Here is a 25,990-nt window from a genome sequence, read left to right on the forward strand (position 1 = left end):
CTCTTTTAACTGAAATAACAGTAAAATCTTCTGAAACAAAAAGGTGTAACAAAAACAAATGCTCTGAAGAGTCACAGACAGGCAGTTTTGAAAATTTAGGTGCAATGTTACATGCATGGATATACAGAATCTGTAGAAATAATAGTAAAACACTCTTGTTTTTCACCAAAATGCAGAAGGAAATTCAATTATAGTATGCATATTAAATACTACAGACTTGAGGCTACAAAATGCTTCTATCATCTTAACACATACAAAACTACCATAAAGTTATCTCTACAGTACATACTACAACACCAACTCCAGGTCATCACTGCAATGAGCGTATTCCCTGTAACTGGCTAGTCAGGGAAAAAAAGGCCAACCCCAGCCCACCGGCCACCTCCCATCTCCCTCAGGAGGTAGGCTTAGATCTTCAGTCGACATTAAACACTGTGTTGTAGTATTAATTTATGCAAAACCCTTAAAAATCTGGCACCACTGAAACTTGAGACCTGTTAAACTCTCTACATGTGAGGGATGCAAGAGCTCGTGCTGCGTGAACCCTAAATTTGATTAGCGAAGGACGTTGGCCCGCTCTGGCCATAGCTCTGGGACTGGCCATATTCACCCACCTGGCCATAGGAGCCTGGCTGGTTGTAGCCACCAGCTGGCCCGTAGCTGTCTTGGTTGTAGCCACCTTGGTTGTAGCTGCTGGACTGCTTCTCCATGGTGTCTGGAGCGTGCCGCTGGCCTGAGGAATGCCAGCCCGTCTCCTTAAACACAAACCAAATGTTGCCTGCCCAGAGGATAAAGTTCAAGTAGCCAAAGACCTAGGTGGGGAGAAGAGGAGCTCGTCAGCCAGCAGACACGGTCTCACAGCCCAGCCAAATGTTACAAACCCTGCACGGTCCTGGGAGAAGTCAAAGCTGCTCCCAGTCTATCCATCTCCCAAAACCTGCTGGAAAATTTTCTCAGCTTTGGAGCAAATTCCCAAATTCACTTTCCTCAGCTGTAGCTCACAAGGTGTCTGTTTTCCTTTTTGTTTCAAAAATAAAAAGGTTGAGTTTTTAGGCCAAAATATTTTTTTTTTTTTTTTTTTTTTAAACATAACCTAGTTCAAAGAAACTGTGGAAAGACTAAGTTGAAAGAAAGTAATTAAAAAAAGAGATACTAATTGGTCAGCTGGCCTGGAGGGTTTTTCTTTTTTTTTTTTTTTTTTTTTTTTTAAACATTCTGAAGACCAATTTTATCTCGTTTTTTTTGAGGATTTTTAAAGGAATCTGTAAATCACAAAACCTTTTTTCTTCCTAAAGAAGCACCCAGACCGCTTTTCAAACGCGTTGCAGTGAGCAAGTTAAAAGCAGACAGGCCAACCAATGCACTTGGACAGACACTTTGCTTTCTCCCCATCCCAACCTTGCATGTTCCTCCCATTGCTGCTCCACAACAGATAGCTGTCATGAGTCATGCTCTGCCTTTCCCCGCAGCAAGACTGTACTTCCAATTAAATTATTTCAGCTAACTGGTTTACATCAGCCCATTTAGGTCAATACACTGGTAAAAGAGAGGAAAATACATCTGCAAGGTGAGGGAAAAAGTAGTAATCAAAGTCACTTACAACCGAAGTGTTGAGGCTTGACATAACAGGGCTGCGAACAGGCAAGCATTTGTTGGACTGCTGTTTGCAGGCAGACATCAGTGACAGCACTTCGTCTGGGTCGGTCGCAATCTTTACATCTGACAGTCCTTTAGCCCAAGCAGATGAGCTCACTAGCCACAAGAATGAGAAGACCACTGTCACAATGAAATCCTAAAAGACAAATTAGTTAGAAGCATTATACTGGTGTGTCCATTGGGAAGAAAAAATATTAAAAGTATTAAAAATCACCAGAAAACTGAAAGCTTGTGTCAGAGGAGAGGAAAAAACCAAGAGCTTACTATTTCGTGGAAGGCTGTGATTACTGTCATCACCTACAGAGCTAATTTTCCGAAGCGCCTGACGTGCCTAATGGGGCAGAGCCATCCGGCTGCCATTTGCATCTCTGACCCTGAGGCCAGATTCCCACAAGCATGTGGCTGGTACCCAGGATGCTGAGCTGCTTTGGAAATGTGGCTGCCGTGGAAATTCACAGCACCTGGCTGATGAACTGGGATTAATTAAAAAACAGAGACGCCTGGAAATGACCTGGACCCTCCTGAGGGCTGGCTCTCACCCTGTGTGCCCCTACAGACAGCCGGGGTGGGTTTCCGATAGGAAGCATTTCCATCTGCGGCAGCATCGCAGGTAGAACCTGAAACTGGCTAATCCTCAGCCACCAGATGAGGAGTTTTCTCACCAGCTACAGGTAAGGCCAAATGTCCCTGCTGCACGAGCCGTGCAGCCACTAGTTGTCATGAGCGAACAAATAAGCAGCAAGACTTGCCAAGCACCGAGACTCCTCAACTCCTCTCTGTCCCGATAAGTCATTTGCTCCTAATTCCCATCCACGTGAAAAGAGTGGAGAAGGGGTGGCGGTCCCTCCAGGATCCAGTGCCTCTGAGCAGCTCTGCTCTGCTCATTTTTCCCTCGAAAGACTCTCAGGAGCACGCACAAGCATAAACTTCTCCTTGTCTTAGCCAGAACAAGTGGCCAAGTGACACTGTTGTTGTGTGGGTTTGGGGGGAAAGGAGGAAGGAGGTGTGATTTTTCAAGCTTTCTTGTGTCTTGCTAAAACAGAAGAGCCTTTCTGCTGTCATATTTCATTCCATCTGTCAGCCCACAACAGATGGTAGAGGTGCCAAAGTCTAACATACCACTAACTGCATCGCTGCGTCTTGATATCCCACCTCCCTTGGGGGCTGCTTCCCCTTCCCCCTTACAAAGTAAAGGTGTACATGGAAGGAAGCGAAAATGTTCATTAAGAACACAGCGTTTCGGGTTGCTATCCAATGAAAATAAGCGATCCCTAGGAAACATCATTCTCATCTTCTACAAGCACACCTGATGTTCGGGGAAGGAGCTCTCTGCGGCACCGCAGGGATGGAGGAGGCAAGGCTCCGTCATGATGGAAGAGGCACCAGTCAATAAACCAGCCGCACAAGTGAGCCATGAACAAAGGATTTCTCCACTCACGCAGATGGGATTAAATTAACTGTGCTTGGATGCTTTCCCAAGGGATACATCCTTCTCTTTTAACAGTGCCACAATTTGTTTTCTGCAGGCCTGTGTCTGCCACCGAGCTTTGAGTTCCTCTGACCTCCCTTCATGCTGTCCAAATGGGCTCTCTTGAAAAGCGTGAAGCCCAGGAGCTGACAACTATCTTAACACCCAAAGAGACTCCGGGTAGGCAGAGGCACATAGCCCAGAGTAATTTTTCTTCTCAGGGAGATTTCCAGCAAAATAAATTATTGTATCTTATATATCCTAGCAGTAACTGAATGACAAACGGACTCCTAGAGGCAACAGTTCAATTGCAAACATCTCCTAAGATTTCCAGCTGGTAGAAACACCAGATATTCACCGAGTTGTGGATTATGACGGGACACGCTCTTCATTTGTTATGAGGCTTAACACGCTACCTACCTGGATGCCAAGCCCCCATGTAGGTTCTGATTGATAAAATAGACAGGGACACACCAGAGGTTTGGGGAATAAATTTTTTAAATGACAAGCAATTCTCTCTCAATGCCACCACACTTCTAGACTTTGCAAGCTGAATCATGCTCTGCAATCAGTGCATTAGCAACAATAAAATAAATGCGTAACAGCAGGGAGAAATTTGAAGCAGAGACAAATTGACCAAAACTAACACAACGTAGGAGCTTAAACTTGCTAAAAAGAGGGATGTTTTCAAAGTGAGCAAAGTTCTTCAAGCAGGTAACAGCAGCAGGGGTTCAGACCTGCTGTTGTGCTCACAGATCCTGACCCCATTGTTCATGAGGCATTTGCACAACTCATGGCACAAATGACTGCCATCTGCAAGAGTCCCTCACTCTAATTTCTAGTAGCTCATGTCTTGGGCTGTAAAGTACTGCTAGGAACATCCAATAGCAGTTGAGAGGCTGGCCTAAAAGGGACTCAGTATTTAATGTTGTTTCTCAGCTCTTCTCCATCTCACCCCATCCTCCAGCCTTCTGCTGACTTCCCCTGCACCAAGGTGTCCACATGAGCCTAACCCTGCCCTCTCCGCCACTAATTCCCCTGTTTGAGCAGATGGGACCCTTGGGGAACAGGTCCCTGCTCCCGGGGGGCTGGGATCAGCCCTTTTATACAGGAACTCCCTCAAACTGTAAAGTCTGGCTGGGTGCAAGAAACACACTGAGCCAAAAGGGAAAGATCTCACAGTGGGAAACGGAGAAAAAAACCATGCAGCCCGACCGCCAGCCGGCCAACAGCTTGTCAAGACGGGACAAAAAGGGGCTAACAAAACACCGGGATTTTTTCAGCAGGTGCTCTCACCAAGGCTACATGGCCAGACTTGGGCTCCTGGGGGATTTGTTCCATCTCCTCTGGACTGTGCAAGGAGCAAAACATACGACTACAGCAAACTTGCGTCTTCCTATTTATTTTGAATCTTTGCTAACCTCCAGCTTTGGCTGGAACTTGAACCTCTCTTGTTTTCAAGTGGGTTTGGATTTCTGGCTGAACATTTTCACAGCTCTGGGTGGAACAGAGTTACAAGATAATGACATGCTGAAAATAAAAGTGAATTTCAAGCTAAGCTGTTCTGTGGCTTAATGTCTATCTGGGGAATTTCTCCTTGGTAATTAAAGCCAGAGTGTCTGCATACTAAAACAAATCTTGCATTTGAATGTTTAATATCCCCATAGCATGGGTGTTTTTTGTTTTTTTCCTTTGGAACAAAGTAATTTTTGTAGTTGCTCTCTTGAAATGGTGTCTACAGATCTCTTCAGTGTGTATTGTTGTATGATTACACTGTACTACTAATTGCAAAGTTTCCTTCCCAGATCTCAGCTGAGATACTTTCGTCTGCCTACAGGTGCCTTTGGGAAGGAGGCAAAATAGGAACGTGTAGGAGAAAGCAGAAAACAAGATCTAAAATATGCTGAATATCCAAGGAGGGAGTTTTTAAGAGCTTGAAGTATGTGTAACAACAAAAAAAAAATATTCTTGCTGCCTTTTTCAAGTTGAAACTTGCTTCGCTGAGTTTGCCAAAAAATGCTTACTTCAAACGATTTTATATATTATATGTTTTAGAATAGAACTGTGAATGTCTTTTCTTTTCACGGTAACTGACACATTTCTCCTTGTTACCAGGCTACTGGCTTTTGCAAAACGCCCATCTTTGGAGGGCGCAGTCACTTACAGTCACTTAAGTCTCCTGAGCGCAGTTTCAGATCCCCCAGCGTCCAGCACAATCTCACCCAGCCAAAAGCATCTGCAGAAGCTGCTTGTTCACTCGGAAAGGGGACGTGTTTCATCTGCTCCGAGCTGGTCGGTGGCTTCAGCAATCCCCGCAGCGCTGTAACACACATGTCCCCACGCGCACTCTGTGCCCTGCTCTCCCTCCTGGCCAGCGTGGTCCTAGTTTGGCATGACAGCCCTGGGCTGTTATGTTTGAAAACATGCAAAACCTCAGCTCTGGCTTGCCAGAGGACGCCTGGCATCCCTGCTGTGCTCGCAGTCCCTCTTCCCTCGCTGAATCACAGCTGCTGGCCCCGTAACTGGCTTCCACGCAGGGCTTTCAGTGCCTCTCCACAAGCATTTCCATCCCCTAACGCTCATGCTACAAAAGCTTTTCACTTGACAAAACCCTCTCGTACATTTACGGCATACAAGGGAGCAACTCCTCAAATGCCAAAGCCTATAAACCCTCCCAGCCAGAGCCTGTCTAGCCTGGCACCACCGTCAACAGGTTTCACAGATAGCCCCGCAGGAGCAGAGGGAGATTTCTTTATCCCAGAAGGGGCGAACCACTCAGAGGATTTCCTTTCATAGTCATAACAGACTTAAAAATTCAAGAACCACCCCAGCAAGAGCCATAGCCCTGGCCCCAGCCCGGGAAAGTAGCCAACAGCAGGTTGCTGCAGGCAGCAAACGCCTTCCTACAGTGGCGTTTTGGCTCTTTTTCGGTTTGAACAAGTTTCCACCCCAGATTTTCTGTTTCATGAAGGTTTGAAAGAATTACACGCTTCTTGCAACGACGTACGGCCTTGGAAGCTTGCTTCTGGCACGGACAGGCAGAGCCCTTTGGGAGGCAGCAGTGTGTACAGCAAGGTCACCATGGCTTGTGTTTCAAAAAAGGAGATGACAACAGCAGGCTGAAACAGCTCTTTGAAATTAAAAGAATTATTCAGGTCTATTAATAATTTCATTTTGTTAACTGCAAAGGATTCAGTCTTTGTTTTTACAGACGGCTCTCTATTCTTTTCCTATCTTTTAGAAAGCTGGACAAGGGGGAGGAATTAAAACATGTTTAATCAAAGACATCCCCCAAGAGCAGACTAGGAGTGTACGTAACTCACTTGGTGCACGACACATGTAAAGAACCAACTGCCTTTCTGCTTAATGGGATTATTCGCAGGACTCCAGACACAAAGGAAAGATCTCATCTTCTTACACATAAGCACCTTTATGCACTGTAAGAATGAGATTATCAAGTAATCACTATAAAAATGAAATATCTCTCTTCAGGGCTATGCCAGTCACTTTTCTCGGCTAAATAATTTAATGCTTTTATATTAATTGATTGGAATACTAATAAAGTGATTTACATTTATAGATGACTGCACATGGGTTTTCACAGCCACTCTGTAACTTCCCAAAGACAAACCTGAAGGCACGTAGAGACAGAGCTGTCGTAGTGTGGATTTTAAATGGATTACATATGGGGTACAGAAACTATGGGAAAAAAGTAAGAAGTCTGAGTGACAGGTACTGATACACATTGACTATTCTTTCCCTTATTTTCCCTCTCCAGAGATACATGGAAGCGTTACCCCGATCTCATAAAACTTCAGCACAACAGGACTAACTGTTGGGTCGGTTACTCTCTGCTTGCAAGCAGCTGCACACGTGTAGATCTGAAGCAGGGCATCGAGACAGAGGTGCTTGGGGCAGCAGTCCCAGGGTGCAGCTCACCTCTTCTCACCGCAAACCAGCAGTGCCTCCCCAGGGTACACGGCATCACACGAGCAGAAACCAGCTTAGGATGGTCTGCGAGATGTGGACACACTGAAAACTGGTGAGACTGTACATCGCGTTCATTAAAATCTAAGTCACCACCTCCAGTGAATTTCTTTCAAATGTTTCTGGCTCTTGAGCACTAATCAGTCATTCGAGAGGCTGGCTTGCACTTGTTGTAACCGCCGAGGCGAGCCCCGGCTCCTCGCTGCACAGGTGCATCGGGCAGGAGTGGGCAACCAGATTAAAATCACAGATGCTGTTTGCAGAGCTCAGAAACACACTGCACGTATCTGTTAGGTATTTAATCCCTGGTAAACTGCTCCTTGTTGCTCTAGGAACTGGGAATCCAAGGTCCTCTCTTAGGGTTAGCTATCTAGTATGACTCCCCCTGAATGATCTCTCCATGGAGCCAGCGAGGCGAGCAGAGGGCGCACATGGCAAGGGCTGGCTGCTGACAGCCCCGTGGGAAGGGGTAACTCCCACCTCCATCACCAACGAGCAACACAACCCGTGTCCTGTGTGACCAAAAGGAAGACTTTTATCCCCAAAACCTGACAGGCAACATCAGCAACAGAGATGGTTCCCTGCAGAGTTGAATAAAACATGCTGGTGCCATCCAAACATCCATGGAAGGAGTTAACGGCTTCTCCTACTCAAAATACTTCCTTGCCATGATGTTTCACTTCACACTGAACGTTAAAATATTTTTCCACAGCTAAAGTGATTCTCCACTGAGATCTCAGCACATGCAGTTGGGTTTCCCTATATCTGTATAAACAAGGTAAACTTGAAACATTTGTGACTGAAATTTTCTCTGCAAGTTTCTTGTGACTTAGTGGTCATTAAATCATTTATAATTGTATATTCTGCATGCAGTCAGGCCGCTGCATTGATGGTGCTCTCACTTGCTGTGCAAAGGTTTTTGGAAAAAATATTTTAAAATTTCAAGTGAAAGGTTTTTTTTTTTTCCTCTCTCCACTTCTGCTGTCATGCTCATTTTTCAAATCCTAAAAATTCGTCAGGAGGAAAGGCAGCCAGCTCTGAGAGGGTGCCACTTAAAGGCAGATGTCATCCCAGACTGAGCAAATATCAAGCCAAAAGGAAGTAAAAAGCTTAAAATGGGAATGGTTTTAAATATGAAATTGTGATCAGGCACTGCAGCAGAGGCAAGGACAGATGAAACTATCATCTTCTAACTCTTCACTAAGAGGTCAAAAACTGGTAGTCTGGAAATGGTGCCTGACACACGGATCCCTCCTGGTGATAAAGAAGGAGTGAGGGCTGCCCTGCCTCCTGCACCAACATGTGCTGGGGACTGCTGGCTGGACTCAGGCATGCACAAAGCACCTCAGATTTCTGCAGCAGTTTTCTTTGGGAGGAACAATCCTGGAGATGAGACATAGTCACACATCTGATCTGATACACATGTGATCTTCCTGGGTACGTCAGTTCAGTGTAGCATCTGCCTGGAGCTGGAGGATGCATCGCCCGCCTCCTTTGCACAACATGGTACATCCCTTAGGTGAGCCCTGCAGCCGTGGGAAGCTGGTTTTCACTCTGAGTTTCCCTTGACCCTTTAATTGCTCCTGGCTATACTGCTTGCCTTTTCTCTGCCTAGGGCTCTGCATTTTCCCTACATCTCCACTGCACGGTAGGACTCACACCCTGTCCCAGTCAGGCTGTGGTGCTGCAATCACTTCACTGGGCAGCCTCTGGGGAGACCAGCAAGGATGCGGTCCAGGTGAAAAAGGGTCTTTTTTCTAAAAATACCCAATACAACAGAGCTGTCAGTGCAAAGGAGATGCTGGAGCATGTGGCAGGGGCAGATGGGACTCCTCTCCTGGCAGGCGTAAGCCCTCAGCCACTTTCCAACACCACTCACAGGCAGAAGCTGCTTTTGCTGTAGGACAAACTCGGAAGAATCTTTATATTCCAAACAAATAAGGTCATTTAGGCTTGGTTTAAAGGCTGGGAAAATGCAAACAGAGGCTTTGGTAACAGACACCAGTTAAATTTAACATGTAGCTTCAATTACAATCCATTACACAGAACAAATTAAATCAATGCCATGTTAATGCTGTAGCGAACTGCTCCGTGCATCCTGTGACAAACATGACCGCAGCAGCTGTTTCAGGAAAGTCCTGAATGACAGCAAACAGCCACACCATAATCTGACATATTGGTATTATTTTTTTTCTCTTTCCCTTTTCTATTGCTACACAGGATAACATAGTCGGTCAGAAGAAAGAATTTTTTTTCTGCAAGAAAATTGGAAATGGCAGATCTCTGCAATTAATTCTTTGGTGAGACAATCTGAAATGAAATATTACTTGATATCAACTGAATCAAGCAGAAGCAAGGCACTTTATTTACTGTTTCTGCAGGGACCCCTTTATCTTGCCTGTTCTACCTCTCCTCTATGAGGACTTTCCCTCCTTTCCTCACCACTTTCTAGGGAGAGAGAAAAGGTCCCAACAACCTCCAAATGAAGAGGATTCATTCCCTTTGATGTGGAGGGAGAAATTTTCCTTCTGTAACATCAGTTTTGAACTATGCAAACTTAAACCCAACTCGCATCTCCTTGCAGCAGGAAAATATTTCCCTCAAAACCCCATGATGTTAAGACTACCTTCCTATAGTTTAATCTTCTCCTTACTGTTACTGTAGTTATTTCCTTTAACAGGTACAGCCTTTCTGCACTGGTGATTTTTCCTTTCTGTTATATTTTTCTGTTGCTTTTTATTGGTGGCTTTCAGTCACTTAAGGCACAAGTCTCAGCCAAATGTCTGTTTTCTGTCAGTCATAAACTTTAGATTTTTCTGAAATCCAGAACTAACTCTTTCTGACCTTCCTAGTTGGTTCTCACTAAACTCCCCCCGCCTTCCCTTTGAACGGCTCTCTTCACACCAAGACTTCAGAGAAATATTCCCTCTACCTTAGTGTAACCTTATCCTTGCAGTCACGGAGGAGAGGGCTGCCCGTGGAAGGGAGAGCGTGAGGCAACCCCACAGCCCGCAGATGCAGAGACCTGACGCAGCTTCAGCGCAGCGGAGGATCAGCACACAGCTGCCTGGCATGACCAAGGGCTGTATCACAGGACATGATGCACTGGCAGGTAACGGACATCTAGAACAAAATAGCTCCCACTGGCTTTAGAGTCTTGACTTACAAGAAAACGAATGCGCGGCAGTACTTGATTTTTATCACAAGCCTTCAGGAATCAGTAAAAAGAAAAACAAAGGCATGAATGGCCACAGCTTGATGGGTACATTGAATGATAACTGGAAAGTGAGGAGCCTCATAAACCAGCACAAAGACACAAATGTGCTGGGAGCTCAGGGTAACACTGGAAAACCAGCTACATAATTCTCCAAAGCAAAATAATTTGGCTGAACCCAGCAGCAAATAGCAATAAGCAATCTCCCTGGCTAGGCTTTGATCAGGGACATGGTTTCATTTATCTGCTAGGATGATGCCTAAAATCTCATCTTCCTTTCTTTCCCCACTGATGCAGCTCTGCTGTCACAGATGCATGGCTTGGACCCCAATCCTACAACATGTTCATTCTGTGTGTGAAATCACCACTGCAGGCAGTGGGAGTGAAGCGGGGAATCCCACAGGTACATACAAGATTAGGACTACACCCCATCTGCATATAGTCTCTGTTACCCTTGAAGTTAAAAGTTTAAACCACCACTAAGATTAAAAAGCCAGGTGACTGCAGGCTTTGGGCATTGGGCCACTGGGGTCTCCCAGACCACACCACAGCCACCAAAAAAGCAAGAGGTTAAGGCTTATGCCTGAAAACACTGCAAATGCTCACTTACAATTAGAGGCCCTCTGTTGTTTTCACGGTACTTGTTCTGGAAGAAGATATAAACCACAGTGGCAGCCAGCGAGTAGAGGAAGGCGAAGACTGCAATGGTGACGAAGAACTCCGCTGAAGAGGAGAAGTCCCCTATCAAGGCCAGCTTTTCTCGGCGCTTGCCTTCACAAGTGGGAACATCGAAATTCACTTGATGCAACCTGGAAAACATCCCAAAGAGCAGCAGGTGAAGTGTAGAAAAAGGAAACTGTTACCTGAATAAAGACATAAATACATTTGGTCTGTCTCCCTATCTCATTCCTGATGTGCACTGATCTCCTGCTTGAATCACTGGCCCTATAAGTAGTCTTGTGAGCTGTGCTCTTCAGAGCTGCTTGTACATGTGAGGTTAATTCCATGTGAGCATCTAGGTGAGACTGAGGACCTGAACACATCTTTTAAACAATCTCAGAGAAAAGTTGATGTTCCAATGGTTTGGTACAATGCCCCCGCCCCCTGCCTCCTCGCTGGGGTTTTGCCATGGCAACAACTGAAAAAGGATAACATGAGAAACAATTTGATTCTTGAATTCTTACAATCAAGGCGGCAGAAAACAGGTATTATCCTCTATACTGAGGCCATGGAATACCTGTGTTTGGAAGCTCACAACTTCCTTACGTAAAATAGCTACCTGTGGCTGTTAGCCCATGGGGCTGTGATCGATATAGTGCCTCTACATTAAAAGCTTTTAAAACCAATTTGCAGCAGAAATACAGAACTCAGGTCAAAGAAACAGTTTGCATGCCCTGGTTTAAGCAATCAAAGCCCTAACCTTGTACTCACGCACCGTTTGCAATCAGCGACCGAGCTAATAGATTTGTGGTTCTCTCTGGCAACTCCTGCCAGACCCTTCTTTGCTCCAATAATTTTGATTTCTGATCAGAAGAGAAAGGCGATCCTTGGAGGGGGTATTTTGACAGGTCCTGTTGCATGGCCCAGATTTGCATCAGTGGGGACATGGGGCCCGATGAGGGATCACGCGGTTCTGCTCTGCGCAGGGAGAGCGGAGGGGACAAAGCTGGCAGCAAGTTAACAGCAGCAATTAAAGAAGTTATGATCTGGTGCAGAGAAAGGATGAGGTCTTCTGGGAGACATTCCTCTGCTCAAGGGCAATTAATGTGTGCAACAGCGAGCCAACGGCAGCAGCAGCCATGAATATATGACTAAATAAAAAGTTAGGTCCCCAGAGGAAAACAAAGTACCCGCAGCAGGAATCACAGATGAATTAACGGACGTTGGAGGATTGCATGACTTTTCACTTTTCCTGGTCCGAACTACACGTACCTGAACGCGTAGGTGGAACCTTTTCATCAGTGGTTGATGCATAACGCCGGTTATTTGCCTCAGGCATTTTCTTCCCTGAGCTTCCGTCACTATACTAGTGGTGGGATGAAAACAAGAAATGCATCTGTCTCGATTGCAGAGATGAGCAGCGGCTGAGTCGCTTCCCATACGTGAGCACAGAGAGGTCTGATGAAAACTGAACACATGAGAAAGCCTCTACTGCTCGCGATCAGACAGTTTTCTGACTTGGTTTCAAAGCTTCCTGGCATCAGTGTACACACACTTTTTGTCAGGGCTTATTGTTCTTTGCTAAAGAAGGGGAAAAAAGGGGAAGATTTCCTAGTGCCTGTCATGCCAATTCTGCAGCTTGGAGAGAAAGCGGCTTTGTTTTATCCATCACTAGGATTATGGAAAGATTTGAAATGCATGATTTGCACTGTCAGAAAAGAAAGCTTTCTCTGCTTTCTTCATGCACAGCTGCTTGGGTGCTGTACTGACACAGAACAACACTGGGAACCCGGTTTAAACCCCCTTGAAAACAGCATCAGCCTCTGTGGGGTTATGGATCAGTAAGAAACTTGGCCCCATCCCTTTTTCCCTAGGGGAATGCAATGCAGCATAGCCAGAGGCTGTGCTCATGGTCCTCTTCAGCTCTCATCTCCCGGGCTTGATGCTGGGTTCAAGCCAGGCTTCACATTCCACCCAGCCTACTGGGCTGCAGCCCGGGGCAAGGAAGACACCTGTGGAGGTGTGCAGAGCCAGAGCTGGGGACCACCCTGTGCTCCCACCCACTGGCAGACCCAGGGTCACCCCATTAGCCCAGACTTTGCAACACAACACAAAGGCGTTCAAGGCTGAGGGGTTTATTTATTTACTTTAGTCCCTCTCAAACGACCAAATGCTTAAGTAGCATTTTCTGGTTTTTAAATAATTAACCACATTCGCTGTGTTTGAAGAGCCACACTCAGGTACCACAGCTGCTTTCTAAGGGCCCCGCTGCAGGGTGCAGGATCTGCTTTTCCAGCTGAGCACAGCAAGAAGGCTCCGGCCTCTCACAGGAAAGCCGGGCTTTGCTGCGATGGTGGGAGCTCCACGTTTTTATGTTACCACCTCACACTGCAAAAAGGCTTTAGAGAATTGCTCTGGCCCTCACACATTGCTTTCACAAGCACCACGGAACTGAACTGAGCTACATTATACAGAACCCAATTCCCTGCTAGCAAATGCAATCTATTCCCTGTTTTCCTGACTGCACCTTAGTTCTGAACCATGATAAGCCAGAAAGAAAATGTTCATATATTAAATTAACACCACAGTCGTATCTTCCCAGCGGTGCTTTTGTGGCCAAGCATCTGTCAGGGACACTAGATCACAGAAGCCTTCTTCCATCAAGTTATTTTTATTCACTTGCTTTTCGTTTTAGATTTCCCTAGCCTCTAAGAGGATGTGCAGTAATTGGTGCCTCTTGTGGCCACCTCACCTCTGCCCAAACAACTGAGATCTCAGTTGTGCAAAGGGCCCCAAAATAGACCATGACTCAGACCCGGGAAGAAGAGACAGTGGCAGGGAAGAGAGATGAGTGAGCCAAGCCCTGGGGTGATTAGGGTGGATGCAGAGCAGTTTGCATTTGATGCATTTGAAAAGTTTCTTTAAAGCAGGTGAGGATCAGTGACAGAAAATCCAGTTTTACTAATTGAAACCTCTTTGATCTAGAATGGCATCTCAGAGAGAAAGTTCTGATTTTTCCACCGATGTTGCTGAGTCAGCCTTTCTGGGGGCAGGATGGCTTGGTGATGACTCACAAAAAATTGCCTCTACCTCTGCCTCCCACTTTTGATGTAATTCTACCTGTTCTGCCTCTTACTTCCTCTGACTTACTCTTCTTTCATCTTCTCTTATCTCTCATTCTTTACACCCCACCTTTTCCTTCAAGTCATCCTTGGCCAGGGTCTTCCTCCTGCTGCTTTTCTATCTCCAGCACCACCCCTGCTTTTCACCTTTGCCTCTCCGATTCCTAAACAAAATCAGAAGCCCCAAGAGTGACCCTTTGCAATCACACCCTTTGCACTTTGTTATATACAGCAATACCTTTGGGCTGTATTAGCAGAAGTGATTTTCGCTGATTGATGGACAATGCAAATAAGGAACACTTCAGTAATAAATTTACCTAATTAGGGAAAAAAGTACTGAAACACCTTTCTCCTCTAGGGTCCTCCAAAAATGAGCTGGACAGTGCTGTTTGCCTTGTATTGTGCTAAGTATTGTTATTAATTCAGAAATAAAGCTGATGACTCAGGAATGTGACCTTGCACCCCACACTCAGTAGAGCATCACTGAGGTCATCCTCGCTGCTCATTGTACTGACACCATCCCCCTCGCCTGCTGGGTCTGTTTGCTAACAACAGCCACCATTGCCAAGTCATCCAGGTCTGAATTCCCTCAAATTCACTTGAATCTGAAGCAAGTCCACCAAAGGCAGTCAAGTTTCACTGATGAAGTCACAGTAATTAAGGGCTTCTGAGGTTTCTTCTACCATTTGGCAAACTTTCCGTTGCCGTGGGAAATATGATGACAAGACAGCTGTATTGTCTAGCTTGACAAGATCAAAAGAGGGCAGGAATGTTTTACAGTGAAAAAAAGGATTTTTACATTGTTCCACAATAGCGAAGAGCAGTTACATTCTCAGACACTAATTACCCCTGCTCTGAAAACAATACATGAAGCCAGACACGCCGAACAAAGCTACAGCTGTTACATGTGCGTGGGGGAGCAGAAGCTGTGCTCTCTCCATGTAAATGTGAAGTTGCCCTCCCTTCCTGAACTCCCCAGTACAATACTCAAGTCACAATTTGCTTTTAATTATAGCCCCTCTTTTTTTTTTTTTTTTTTTTTTTTTTGGAGCAGCCCAGTCTACCTGATGATCCTTGAGCCCAAAAATGGTCAGTCAACCACCCCAAAGACCCATCTTGTCCCATGTCCCGCTCTACCAGCAGACAAAGAAGCGCCCAAGCAGGAGAGTATGCACCAAGTGATCTAATCTTGTCAGACTCACAAAACCTCCCCCTTTAGCAAGGCACACAGGGCTTCGACTTGAAACCAACTGAACGTGCAATTAACAGCAAGTATGCGCTCAAGTATTATTGATGAACCAGCACAAATTTCCTCTCCTGGGCTTTGATCAGTGCCTGGATTAATAAATAACAGATAAAGTTCTGCCTCCAAAAATTCTCAATGGGGCTTAGTGTTTCTCCATTCCTTTACTAGGACGTGGGGAAAAACAGGAGGGGGGGGGGAAAAAAAGCTATCTGTTTTGGCAGCTTGTCCTATTTTCTGAAAATAGCATCTTGTAATCCACCCCCCCACCTGTCTATGACATGCTTGAGCAAAATCTGCAACACCCACACATGTGCTTGCAAGAATCCAAAGATCCATTATCCTTTCATTGGGCTTTATTTCCCCCTTGCTTGTTTCTGGTAGCCAAACTGTCAATTGTATTTACAGTCTGCAAAGCAGCGAGAGAAATACACCGCTGGAAATTAGTTACTGCAGTTAGCACTTGCGGAAGAATCTGTTGTGAAATGTTTATCTTGACTGATAATTTCCAAACCAAGGGAAAAATTTCAAAATACAGTAGTCAAATGCTGAAACGTACAGGGCCCCTTAACATGTCAAACTGCTCTGGCAAGGCATGAGAACACAATGGGGGCTCGTCTTCCTTTCTCTGGGACACAAAGTAAAGGCCTTTCCTTTAGTTAGCCCTGGAAACACTGTGGCTCCCTTGTTTCAGAGGGCTATGCTGATGTGCTTTCATACCAGTCCATTCAGCCAGCCAGCCCCTGGGCAAGTGCCCCTTCTCAAGGTGCCAGATATGGATTTTTTTTGTATGTTCATGGAAGAACACTAATAAATGGGAATCTTTCCTTTCACAGCAGAGCTCAACATTCCCATAAGACTTCTCTTGAGATATTACCCGCATGAAGAAAAATACTTTAAAAGTAACCTTTGATACTCAGGTGGAAGTAGAAATCTGCCTGAGAAGGAAAGGTCTTTTCTTTAATGAAATCAGGGTCCATTGACTCTTCCAACACTCTTTACAGCCTGTTCTTGAGGAGGAAGCAATGCATACAGTGCTCCTCACTGCAAAGAGCATCTCCCCTGGTGCTGGGCATCCCTGCATGCTCAGTGCTAAATCCTGGCTATCTGAAACACTGCCCACTATCTGAAACACCGCCCACGCAGCAAGGAACAGGCTTCCTTTCAGCCTTCGGGAGGGTGGATGGAGCTGAGCTCTGCAGCTGTCTCCTCCTCCCCCCAGATCTGCTCTCCAAGGACAGACTCCTGAGGGGAAAACCCTGCAGCAATGAAGCCACTCTACAAGCTCTCATACACACCATGAACTCTTGCAAAGGGAGCCACTGCTAAGCAGTTACCCTCAGTCCATATTTTTTGCTAATTATAACCATTATCCAGTAATTCCCGTAGGATCTGAATATTTGCACCCAGGCATCCTCTAGCTGTTGAAGTCAGTCTCTCTTTGAGGCAGCCAGCCTGTTAATACCGTATTTGATCTCCTTGAAGTCATTAATGCTGAAGTTCTCTCCAGCCCTTCAAAGTCCAATAGCTGAAATGTTAATAGAGCCCTGGACAGCTGAGGAGATGCAACAGGCTTAGCCCAGCAGCAGGAGAGCAGGTACCACAGAGGCAACTGCCTCCCGGCCCTTTTGCACCTGCGATGTTCTGGCAAAACCAGAGCTTTTCCACCCCTTTGCTAACAGCAACAAGACTGCTTCTCACCCCAAGCCTGCTCTCTTAACAGCTCTCTTCCCAAGATGAAGAAATTACCATTTACTTGAGCATTCCTGCCCCCCACCTTTCCCATTGCCCATCTGCCACAATGCACATCCCAGCGCTGCCTGCATATGCCACAGCCATTTGAAACTCTGAGGTGTTTATCAATATTTCCTAACTGTCCCAGCAATTATCCATACCTTAACTCTACCAGGCCCTCAAAAGCAACACCCCTTCCAGACTCCCCAGCATCCAAAGGTGCCTTCAGTACCCTCCTCTCCTTGGTCTCCTCCTCTTCCAGAGCAGAAGCACACTAAGTTTCTACCAAATGCCTGTCCCTACAGAAAACATAAACTGTTTTTTGGAGATAAGAAACAAAAATGAAATTCTCCATCTGACTCAGGAATCCAAGCTTGGTCTTTTGTTTCTTTGCTTTCTAGAGGAAGAGGGAGTACAGTTTGGTCATCAAAGAGTCTTTGAAAGTATTTCACTTTGAACTTCTGTCCTCTCAATGAAACCTCTCAATTTCTTCCAAAAAATATCCCAAAGCCCATATCTCTCTAGAATTATTAACACTACCAGTAGTTTCACACAAATACATATTTCATCTTGCAAAAGTTTATTTCTAAGACCTGTCCTGGACATTCGAACATCCTAAAGTTCTCCCCTTTGTCACAGCTGCCTTCAGTGGCTTATACCCACCTAAATGCATGTCCAGAGCAGCATCATCAAAAGCCCCAGAAGATGCTGCCAGGAAGCTGACCAGGAAAGCTGTAGCAACCTATATTCTCTTCTGGTTTATGTCCAGTCAAAATAATGGAAAATATTCCCTCCCCCGCCCCCGATATTTTCAGTTCCTTAACTTGTCAGGTTCCCAGCCCTCACTCGCACATAGCTGTTGTGCAAACATTTGGCCAGTACTATTTTCCTACAGTACTGTTTTTAATAGGACAAGCTGTCAGGCACAGTTGCTGTCTCAACACGGCACATTGCGTGTGCAATGCTGGGAGAGGTGGTAATTCCCCCAGCACAGGCAGTTCGGAGCAGGCATGCCACAACGCCTGCCCAAAGCATCACAACACACACGTCCTCTGCTCCATCCCTCTCCACCTCACATCTCTTCTGTTAACACAGCAAGTCAGAGATCCCCCGAGGTGCTCAAGTCTCCACGAAGGGAAGCTACAAAACCCTTTTGAGGATGGACTCTAAAGACATTGGAATAGGAACAACCCCAGCAGCAGTGGGGAGAGGGAACCAGTGCCGCGTCCGCAGCTTGGTATCCCTCTTGCAGGACCCGCTCCCAGTGACTGTGTTCACAAAGGTCTTGGAAAACAGCCTGTGCAGCAGCTTCATCACACTCCCAGAGGAAAAAACATCCCGGACGCATGCCAGCCATAGTAATGAACCTCCCCAGACTGTGCACGTAACAGTAATGCAAACCCTAGTACTCTGCCGTAGCACCAAAAAGGAAATAAAATGGCTCATTATAGAACACACGTCGCTGGGAGCGCTCGGAAAGCTGAGTGGGTGATCCCAACCCCACTTCCAAGCCTACATCCAGACCCAGATTTATCTCCCGAGATATTTTCACAGCTCTCCTTAGAAACACATGCTTTTCCTTGCTGTGCAAGCAGAGCATAGCACTCAAAGACATGCTCCACTGGTCTTTACAGACCCAAATACCTTCTCAGATTTGGTACTTAGATTCTTTGTGGCACAGACTGGTGGCATTGCTGTCCAATTTCCCTTCACTGAGCTATTTTCTTGAGGTGAACTGCTTCCTAGTCACTGGGAAGATTAGCTACTATTGCTTGTTTATATTAAAAAAGTCATCGTGTCCATGGAACACAAATTAGGAGTCCTGGAAATGCCACAGGCATCTATTTGCATTGCCACGTACACAACTGTCCAACATTACCCAGTCCCACCATGAGGTTCTGACTGAAACCATAGCTCTGATGTCTCTCCTGCTGCCCTCCCATCTGGACAGACATGGGAATCAGTTTCCAAACTAACCAGCCTCTGTCAGAGCAAAACAAAAGCTTCCATTTGGAGAAAAATTTTCCACTGGAGAAAGATCTAAATATCTAGAGATATAAGCAATAGAAAGCATAAAGCAAAGGCCTAAAAAACAGTCACTGAATCTAATAAGACCATCTCTGAGAAGAGGGTGTATCAAATCCCCAGGCAGTGCTTCTGCATGGAGCGATGCAGGACCGCTGAGCCTCCCCTTCCTGCACCCCAACACGCTCTGCTGCTGCTCGCATCGGTTCGTAACACTCACACCACCTCCAACCCACCTTGCCTTCCACAATCAAATGGGCTATGAACTCCATGTAAAATCAATCCAAATTCTTGGGCATCACCTGATCTTCAACCAGAACCACCTGAAAGCATAAATCCTCTGCCCTGCGAGAAGCAGCGTTCACGTACAGTTTAATCTAGGTCTATAAACACTGAAAGCTGCAATTTCACCTTCAAAACCAGCTGAGCTAAATGCAAGAGCAATTACAGAAGACGCAGCAACGTTTATTCCTTTGTATTGTATTTTAACATTAAGTTTTTATTTTAACTATTTAACAAGTATATTGTCCTAAGGTACTTAGAGCAATCAGATTAAGTCCTCTGTAGATTTTTACGGCATGACTCCCAGTCAAAACATTTTCATTCGACATACGTGTCAAATCCTTTTCTCAGGGAGCTCGTGGGCTCAATCGTAGGCTGAGCAGGATGGAGTGCAGGAGCCAAGCAGACCTGTGGATCTGCTGATGGACCTGCGGACAAACCGCCGGCACCTTCACACTGAATAACGCATCTGGGAATCCAGACAGGACAGTGAGAGGTACCTCACTGACTGAGGCTACACTGGATGGGGTTGGATGCTCACCTTCTCCAGAGACAACTGAATAAGAAGAAATATTGCATTAAACTCCTGGCAAACAAATTCATGTAGAAGCCAGGTGTGAGAGGAGAACAAAGATATCCCACGTATCCAGTTCCCAGCGGTCCTGGGGAAACCTTTGGGGCTTGCTGGACAGTCAATGCACATTTGAGGGCAGGGAAAAGGGGAAGGATGTGTGTGTGATTGCCCCCTAGCCGGGTTACCACACACTGTCTGGGGTATGGGATCAAATGCCAAACAAAGCAAAGCCAAAGGGTTTCTGCTTTGGTCGCTTCTGAACCGTCAGCATGAAAACATGCAAAAAGAAATTTGCAAGGGAAGTTGTAAAAAGCCTGACTTTCAGAAAAAGCCTTTGTGGCAGGCACAGATAAAACACCATCACTGCACAATACCGCAGAGGCTATTCATGCATATATATTAAAAATTTAAATTGTGAAAAAGCTGCATATGTTAACAAATCCAAAAAATGAGTTCCACTTTAAGAACAAATTCTGGCTAAAGTCTTAATGAAGAATTTTTCTGCCACCAAAGCAGTATTAAGCATAAAATAGAGCCTCTATGAAGCAAAATAAGCCAGCCTGGATCAAATCCATACAAATTAATCAAGACTCCAATTGTTTTGAGTGCCAAAACAAAAGCTTCTACAATTTAACAAAGATTTAAGCAGCAGCATTCTCCCTTCTCTGCAGCAGACACCATCTCCAGAAAGCTGCTACCACTTTCCTTCCCCATTTACTTCCCAGCCAGCTGCAGGTCCACGAGCTCTGTGTTCATGCAATGTTTGTGCACGGACTTTCACAACAGAAGACAACAGCTGACCAGTCTTAAGAGCTGCAAATCAAGGCAAGCCTCCTCTATGGCCCCGGTTCAGCACTCAAGGATGTATTTGCTTCAAGTCTTAAAGGATTAAAAACTACAAAGTAGAAGCTGGAGAACACTGAGGATAGCAGCAACTGGGAAGACCTCAACATCTGGAAAAGCTATCTTGTCTGAAGCTGCTGCCCCACGATAAGCCTACTGGCTGGAGCAATCAGCCTCTCCCTGGTTGTGCAACAGCGTGGGGACTTGACAGTTTTACAAATATTGACAGCCAGACCTCCTCCTCTGACCTACTCAAGCAACGTATCATTGTGCACAGCCCAACACACGAGCAGCATGAACAAGCAAAGACTTTACTACTTACGTAGCCACCCTCAGGCTGTGGCTCCTTGGCTGTGTACTAAATAGTTTGGCACAGAAGCTAAGCCATGCAGCTCAGATAGCAAATTGTGGGGGTGGTGGATGATCTTTTCCTTCATATGACACAGCGCATCAGATGTGCTAAGGACCAGGGGCACAGGGTCAGCCTCAAAGAGAAAGTGAAGATGTGACTGTATCAGATTTCTGGTGGTTTTCTATAGATCTCATGCAGGAACAAAGCATCAAATGACTGGAAGCATCCCCCAGTCCCTCACCGGTGGGAAAAGGGTACTTGTACTCATCCACAGTTCAAACAAAAGTGCAAACTGGGAATAAAAACCATTCTTTGGCCAAGATGCCAATCTTGAAGATTTCCACAAAGTGGGTTCTGAAGACTGTAATTGGGGTCAGGAAGAGGCACTCGAAACTAGAAAAGCCACAAAGTCATCCTTATTTTTATCTGTTTTAATCAGACCAGCAATGATTTCATCAAACCATCTGACAACAGGAATTATATTGTACACTGTGCTCAGGGACAGCCACTACTGCAGACCATTGCTGTCCAAGTACAAAAGCACAGACATCTCTCATTCTACTATCCTCTTGGTCTAAAGACAGTACTCCCAGAGCCAGTGCGGTCCTTGAAGACCCATGGACACTGAAGAACATGGATTTGCAGATGTTAACTACTTCAGTAGTCCATAGCCATGACAAGTAAACAAAAATCATGTCAGGGCTCTGAATTATAGCATTCATTCTAATAATAACTACAGCTGGTTACAAAAAAGTGAAATATTCTTTCCTATTAAAAACTATGTCCATTCAAAGCTGAAAAGAAATACATTTACTCTGCAGACCTGGATCAGCTTTTCCCAGCAAACAGCTCATTGATTAGAGTGCTCAGCTTGGCTATGCAAGCTCCATGTTCAGCTTGCTTATGGACTTGCTTCAGTACGGAGACTTGACCAAGGTCTCCAATTCCTTCACTGCCAGGGAATCCATGTGCTGGGGCCATACTTTAAATAGCTCAAAGTTCTTGCATTCATATCATTATGGAATAAAATCTTCTAACTGTGTTTCTATCAGAGAAAAAAAAAAAAGATTTTGGAAAAAACGGAGCTGCAATTTTCTGGACAGCCCTATAAGTTACCAGAAAGTACAAATCACAAATAAGAAAAAAAAATAACGTCTGTGTTTCCTAGTTTAAAAAACCATCTTAATGCTTCAGTCTGCTTTTCATCATTAGGTCATATTAAATACGAAGAGACTTTTGTGAAGGTGTCACAGTTAGAGATAGTTGTCATGAAGGATTTATTTCCTGAGTTTTACTCATCAGGATACAACGTTAGGCTCCTCACATTTCCAGTTTCCACTAACAGTAGTTAAAAACTAGAAGTCCTTGTTATGCAAATCTATTGAACAGGAGGTCAAAACCAGGTATAAAAAGCACTGCAGAGATCAAGGTTTGAAACTGTTCTGGAAGAAGATATTACAAGCCATGACCGAGCCCTCAGTGCACATCCTGAAGTGCCAGTTTATATAATCAGGGTGTTGATGAAAATCTCCAGCTTCACTGATGTATTATTGAATGCCTCACCTTGTCAGTTCAGATGTTAACCCCAGATACGCAGTGCTGGGTGAGGTAGCCACAGTTGGGCAAGAAAAGGGACTAAATTGATGCAGCTTTCATGGACCGACCAATTGCAGAGCCAGAAGGGACCACTGCGACCATGCAGCTTGTGCTCTTGGCCACTGAACTTCACCCGATCATCCCTGCAACTCTTGTTTGTGCAAAAGCGCAGCTTTTCAAAAGGCACCAAGTTTTGATCTAAGTTGTTCCAGGGTGGACATTTCCCCTTTCATTAAGCTGGAATGGGTCATGCAGAGTTCAACCAGCACCTCTCACCTTCCCAGGAGCTCTGCCAAATCCACCTGGGAACGGAGGCATCTACATTTTGCCACAGAGCACACGTAAAGCTCGTGCAACTTCAGCTGGCTTGCTTTTACTTCCATCTACCCACAAGAAGTGTTATAAGGCCACAATTTGCCTTTGCAGAAGGGACATCTGTGCGATGAGCACATGCAAAATAAAACATGAGCCTTAGGGAGTTTAACTGACTAGATGACTTTATTCCTTCCTATCACCCACCCTCAACTGGTACAGCAATCCAAGACAGCTGGGAGGAGAGCCTGCCATAGTTGCCTGAAAGTCAGCATTGCAGGCAACTACTTAGTTTAAAGACTTCCTATTTATCACCAGCTCCTGGTCTTGCAGCCATAATAGACACTTAGAATCTTTTGGACAAAATGTTTTCCACTGAATTCTGAAGCAAGATTTACTACAAATGGATAATAAAAAAAGAGCAAGCTAGTACATCCTGGCACAGAAATGTGATAATATTAACAGAGGCTTTTTCTAATGAAAGATAGTTACAAAGCACAAAGAGTTAGCAACTTTCTCCTTAATTATCATCTGTAGCTTCTAAGTAGGCAATTTAGATCTGGCTGTCATATTTCAAATGAAAGACTAGCCTACCCATCACATGCAGATGAGGCATACACTTTAAAGGGTGCTCAATGGGAATGACTTTATTCAAATGAGGTGCTTAGAGAGTGAATGAAAAGCTCCCATAAAATACAATTTCCTTTTCCTTCAGAAGCAAAGATTACTTCAAGAGACAGTTTTACTAGCACACTGGAAAGATACTAATAAGTGATTTAAAATGAAATGGAAAACATTTGTTTTGCTCACTGCTGTGATACAAAGATGAGCACAGACATATTCTTTCATCAGGCTCTCACGTTAGCACCACCAGACAATCCCATTCTGTCCCACTAACAACCATGGCTCAATTCTCCTAGCACCTATGCATGTACTTACCTTAACCACTGGCTTAGGTGAGACTGTGTTTAAAATTGAATCATGTGATCCTCTGGGCCAATGTTTTCCAAATAGCTTGCAGGATGAATGCCACAAGAAAAGGCATATACTCCAAATTAATTCCCAGGTAGCATCTAACTTGGGGATACCTTGTATATGTAGGCTGGGCTAAAGCACCTCCAAAAGCTAAAGTCAAAGAGATTTTAGTTCAGGATCTGCCTCAAAACTTAACAGACAGCACACTTACAGGACTGTATCGAAATGCTCCTCCCTTCCCATTGCACTGCAGACCTGCGCAGGCCAACCCTCTGCTCCTGGTGCTCACCCCTGCCATGGGCCTGGTGCAGCATTGCCCTCCAGCCAGGGTCTGAGCAAGGCATCCCCGCCTTGGGCACAACAGGGATTTGCAGAAGTGAGATCACCACGAAGCAGCAGGTGATGGTATTAGCAGATAGTATTTCTGGCTGGCAGTGTGCTGCCTGTCAGCGCAGCACAGCACCGCGAGAGTGCTTCTGGCTATGCAGTTTCATCTAAATCAGTAGCTGAAGAAGCCCAAACATTTCAGTGCAACTCTGCCAGTTACAAAAAAGACATTAAGTTTGTCACATGAACAATTACGTAGCAAAAATCTTCAGCAGAGACTTGATAAGTCAAGCCTGACAACTGAGCTGGCAACCAAAAATTTTACTTTTAGGAGCATCAGTTAAAAAGCACCTTAAAATGATGAATACCAGCAACAAATGCGTGCACAGTAGGTGTACTGTTCAATCACTTACTATCAAAGTAAAACCAATGAATAGCAAAGTACATGATAAAAATGTTGCTGAGACCAGAAGAAAATAATAAAAATGAACAAACAGGACCTTCACCACAACCCTTGTTACAAAAAAAATATTGCTTCAGGGCACTTGGATGAGTGACAAATCTGATCTGAAGGGCTGATGGACTGCAAGAGTAACAAATAATTCCAAGATGCTGATTTTTTTTTCCTCACTTAGAATCATTACTGGGGTGAAGGTCAAGCTGATGAACACCCTAATGCGTGCCAAATTTGCAATAGATACTCTACCAAGCACAGATCCTAACACTGAGAAAAACTGCTAGCATGGGAGCAGAGAAGTTTTCCCCATATTTGAACTTGTAAAACTTTTGAAATGCAGATACAGGCACCCAGAAGAAAGGCTGATTCATGCTTTAAAGCATGAAGAGGCAAAGAAATCCTTTGTGATAAAACTAGAAGCAGGCAGAAGAAATGAGATAAAACTTCAGGTGATCATTTGAAACTGCCTTATAAAGATCAGCTTGGACATGGAGGAGTCTGGCAGGATACGTAGGAAAGCATGGCACTAGAAAGGAGACGCTGCTGGGAGTATTAGGGTTTGGACTTCACGTTTCTTCGCACGCTACGGGGTGAGTACAGGGTGACTACAGGGTCAGGGATGTGGGTTGCAGGAAGCTTAAATGAATCTGTGTAGCTGCAGATGGGAAAAACATCCACCTTGCCTCCTATTCCAGGAGAGATGTTGGAGCCAGATTTGGGTTCAATTGCCCAGCAGTGACCCCAGAGCGACACCTCTGCAGTTCCTGTGTCCCAGCAACACGAGCCCAGGGTGGGAGCCCCGGCATGGGGTGCTCCTCAGACGGGGAATGGCTCTGCCTCCCCCTGCTCCTGCCCCGCAGCAGTCCTGCACAGGTACCCACCATGCAGGCTTTCCTCTGAAGGGATCGCTTCTCCCAGCTGTGCATAAGCACCATCGATGGTCTTTAGTGATTAATGTACTTATCTGCATTTCCCCATTCTTCTCCCTTTTCAAAGGGAAGTGAATCCAGGCCCAGAATTAAACTGGGAAGAGAACGTGATTCTGGCAGAAATGAGAAGTAATCACACCTTGTGCAGGAGGTTTCTTTGGGGGTTTTGGTGCTCCACAAGTTCCTGCTGCCAGAGTTACAACAGCAGTAAGATAACGCAGGAGCCAAGCACAA

At 45.3% G+C, this 25,990-nt stretch overlaps 1 protein-coding gene across 1 annotated transcript in view; it reads right to left on the reverse strand.

The window, feature by feature from the left end:
* Positions 1–545: 545 nt before the first annotated feature.
* The window catches only part of SYNPR (synaptoporin), a 108,314-nt gene continuing 82,869 nt past the window's right edge, over positions 546–25,990 (reverse strand). The window contains exons 4-6 of the mRNA XM_086470297.1: positions 10,936–11,134; positions 1,601–1,792; positions 546–812 (exon numbers count right to left, since the gene is read on the reverse strand). Of these exons, the coding sequence (XP_086326423.1) occupies positions 546–812; positions 1,601–1,792; positions 10,936–11,134 (658 nt within the window). The remainder of the gene's footprint in view (positions 813–1,600; positions 1,793–10,935; positions 11,135–25,990) is intronic.

The sequence above is a fragment of the Leptosomus discolor genome, chromosome 9 (assembly GCF_034619465.1).
Source record: "Leptosomus discolor isolate bLepDis1 chromosome 9, bLepDis1.hap2, whole genome shotgun sequence".
In the NCBI taxonomy this organism is placed as follows: Eukaryota; Metazoa; Chordata; class Aves; order Leptosomiformes; family Leptosomidae; genus Leptosomus; species Leptosomus discolor.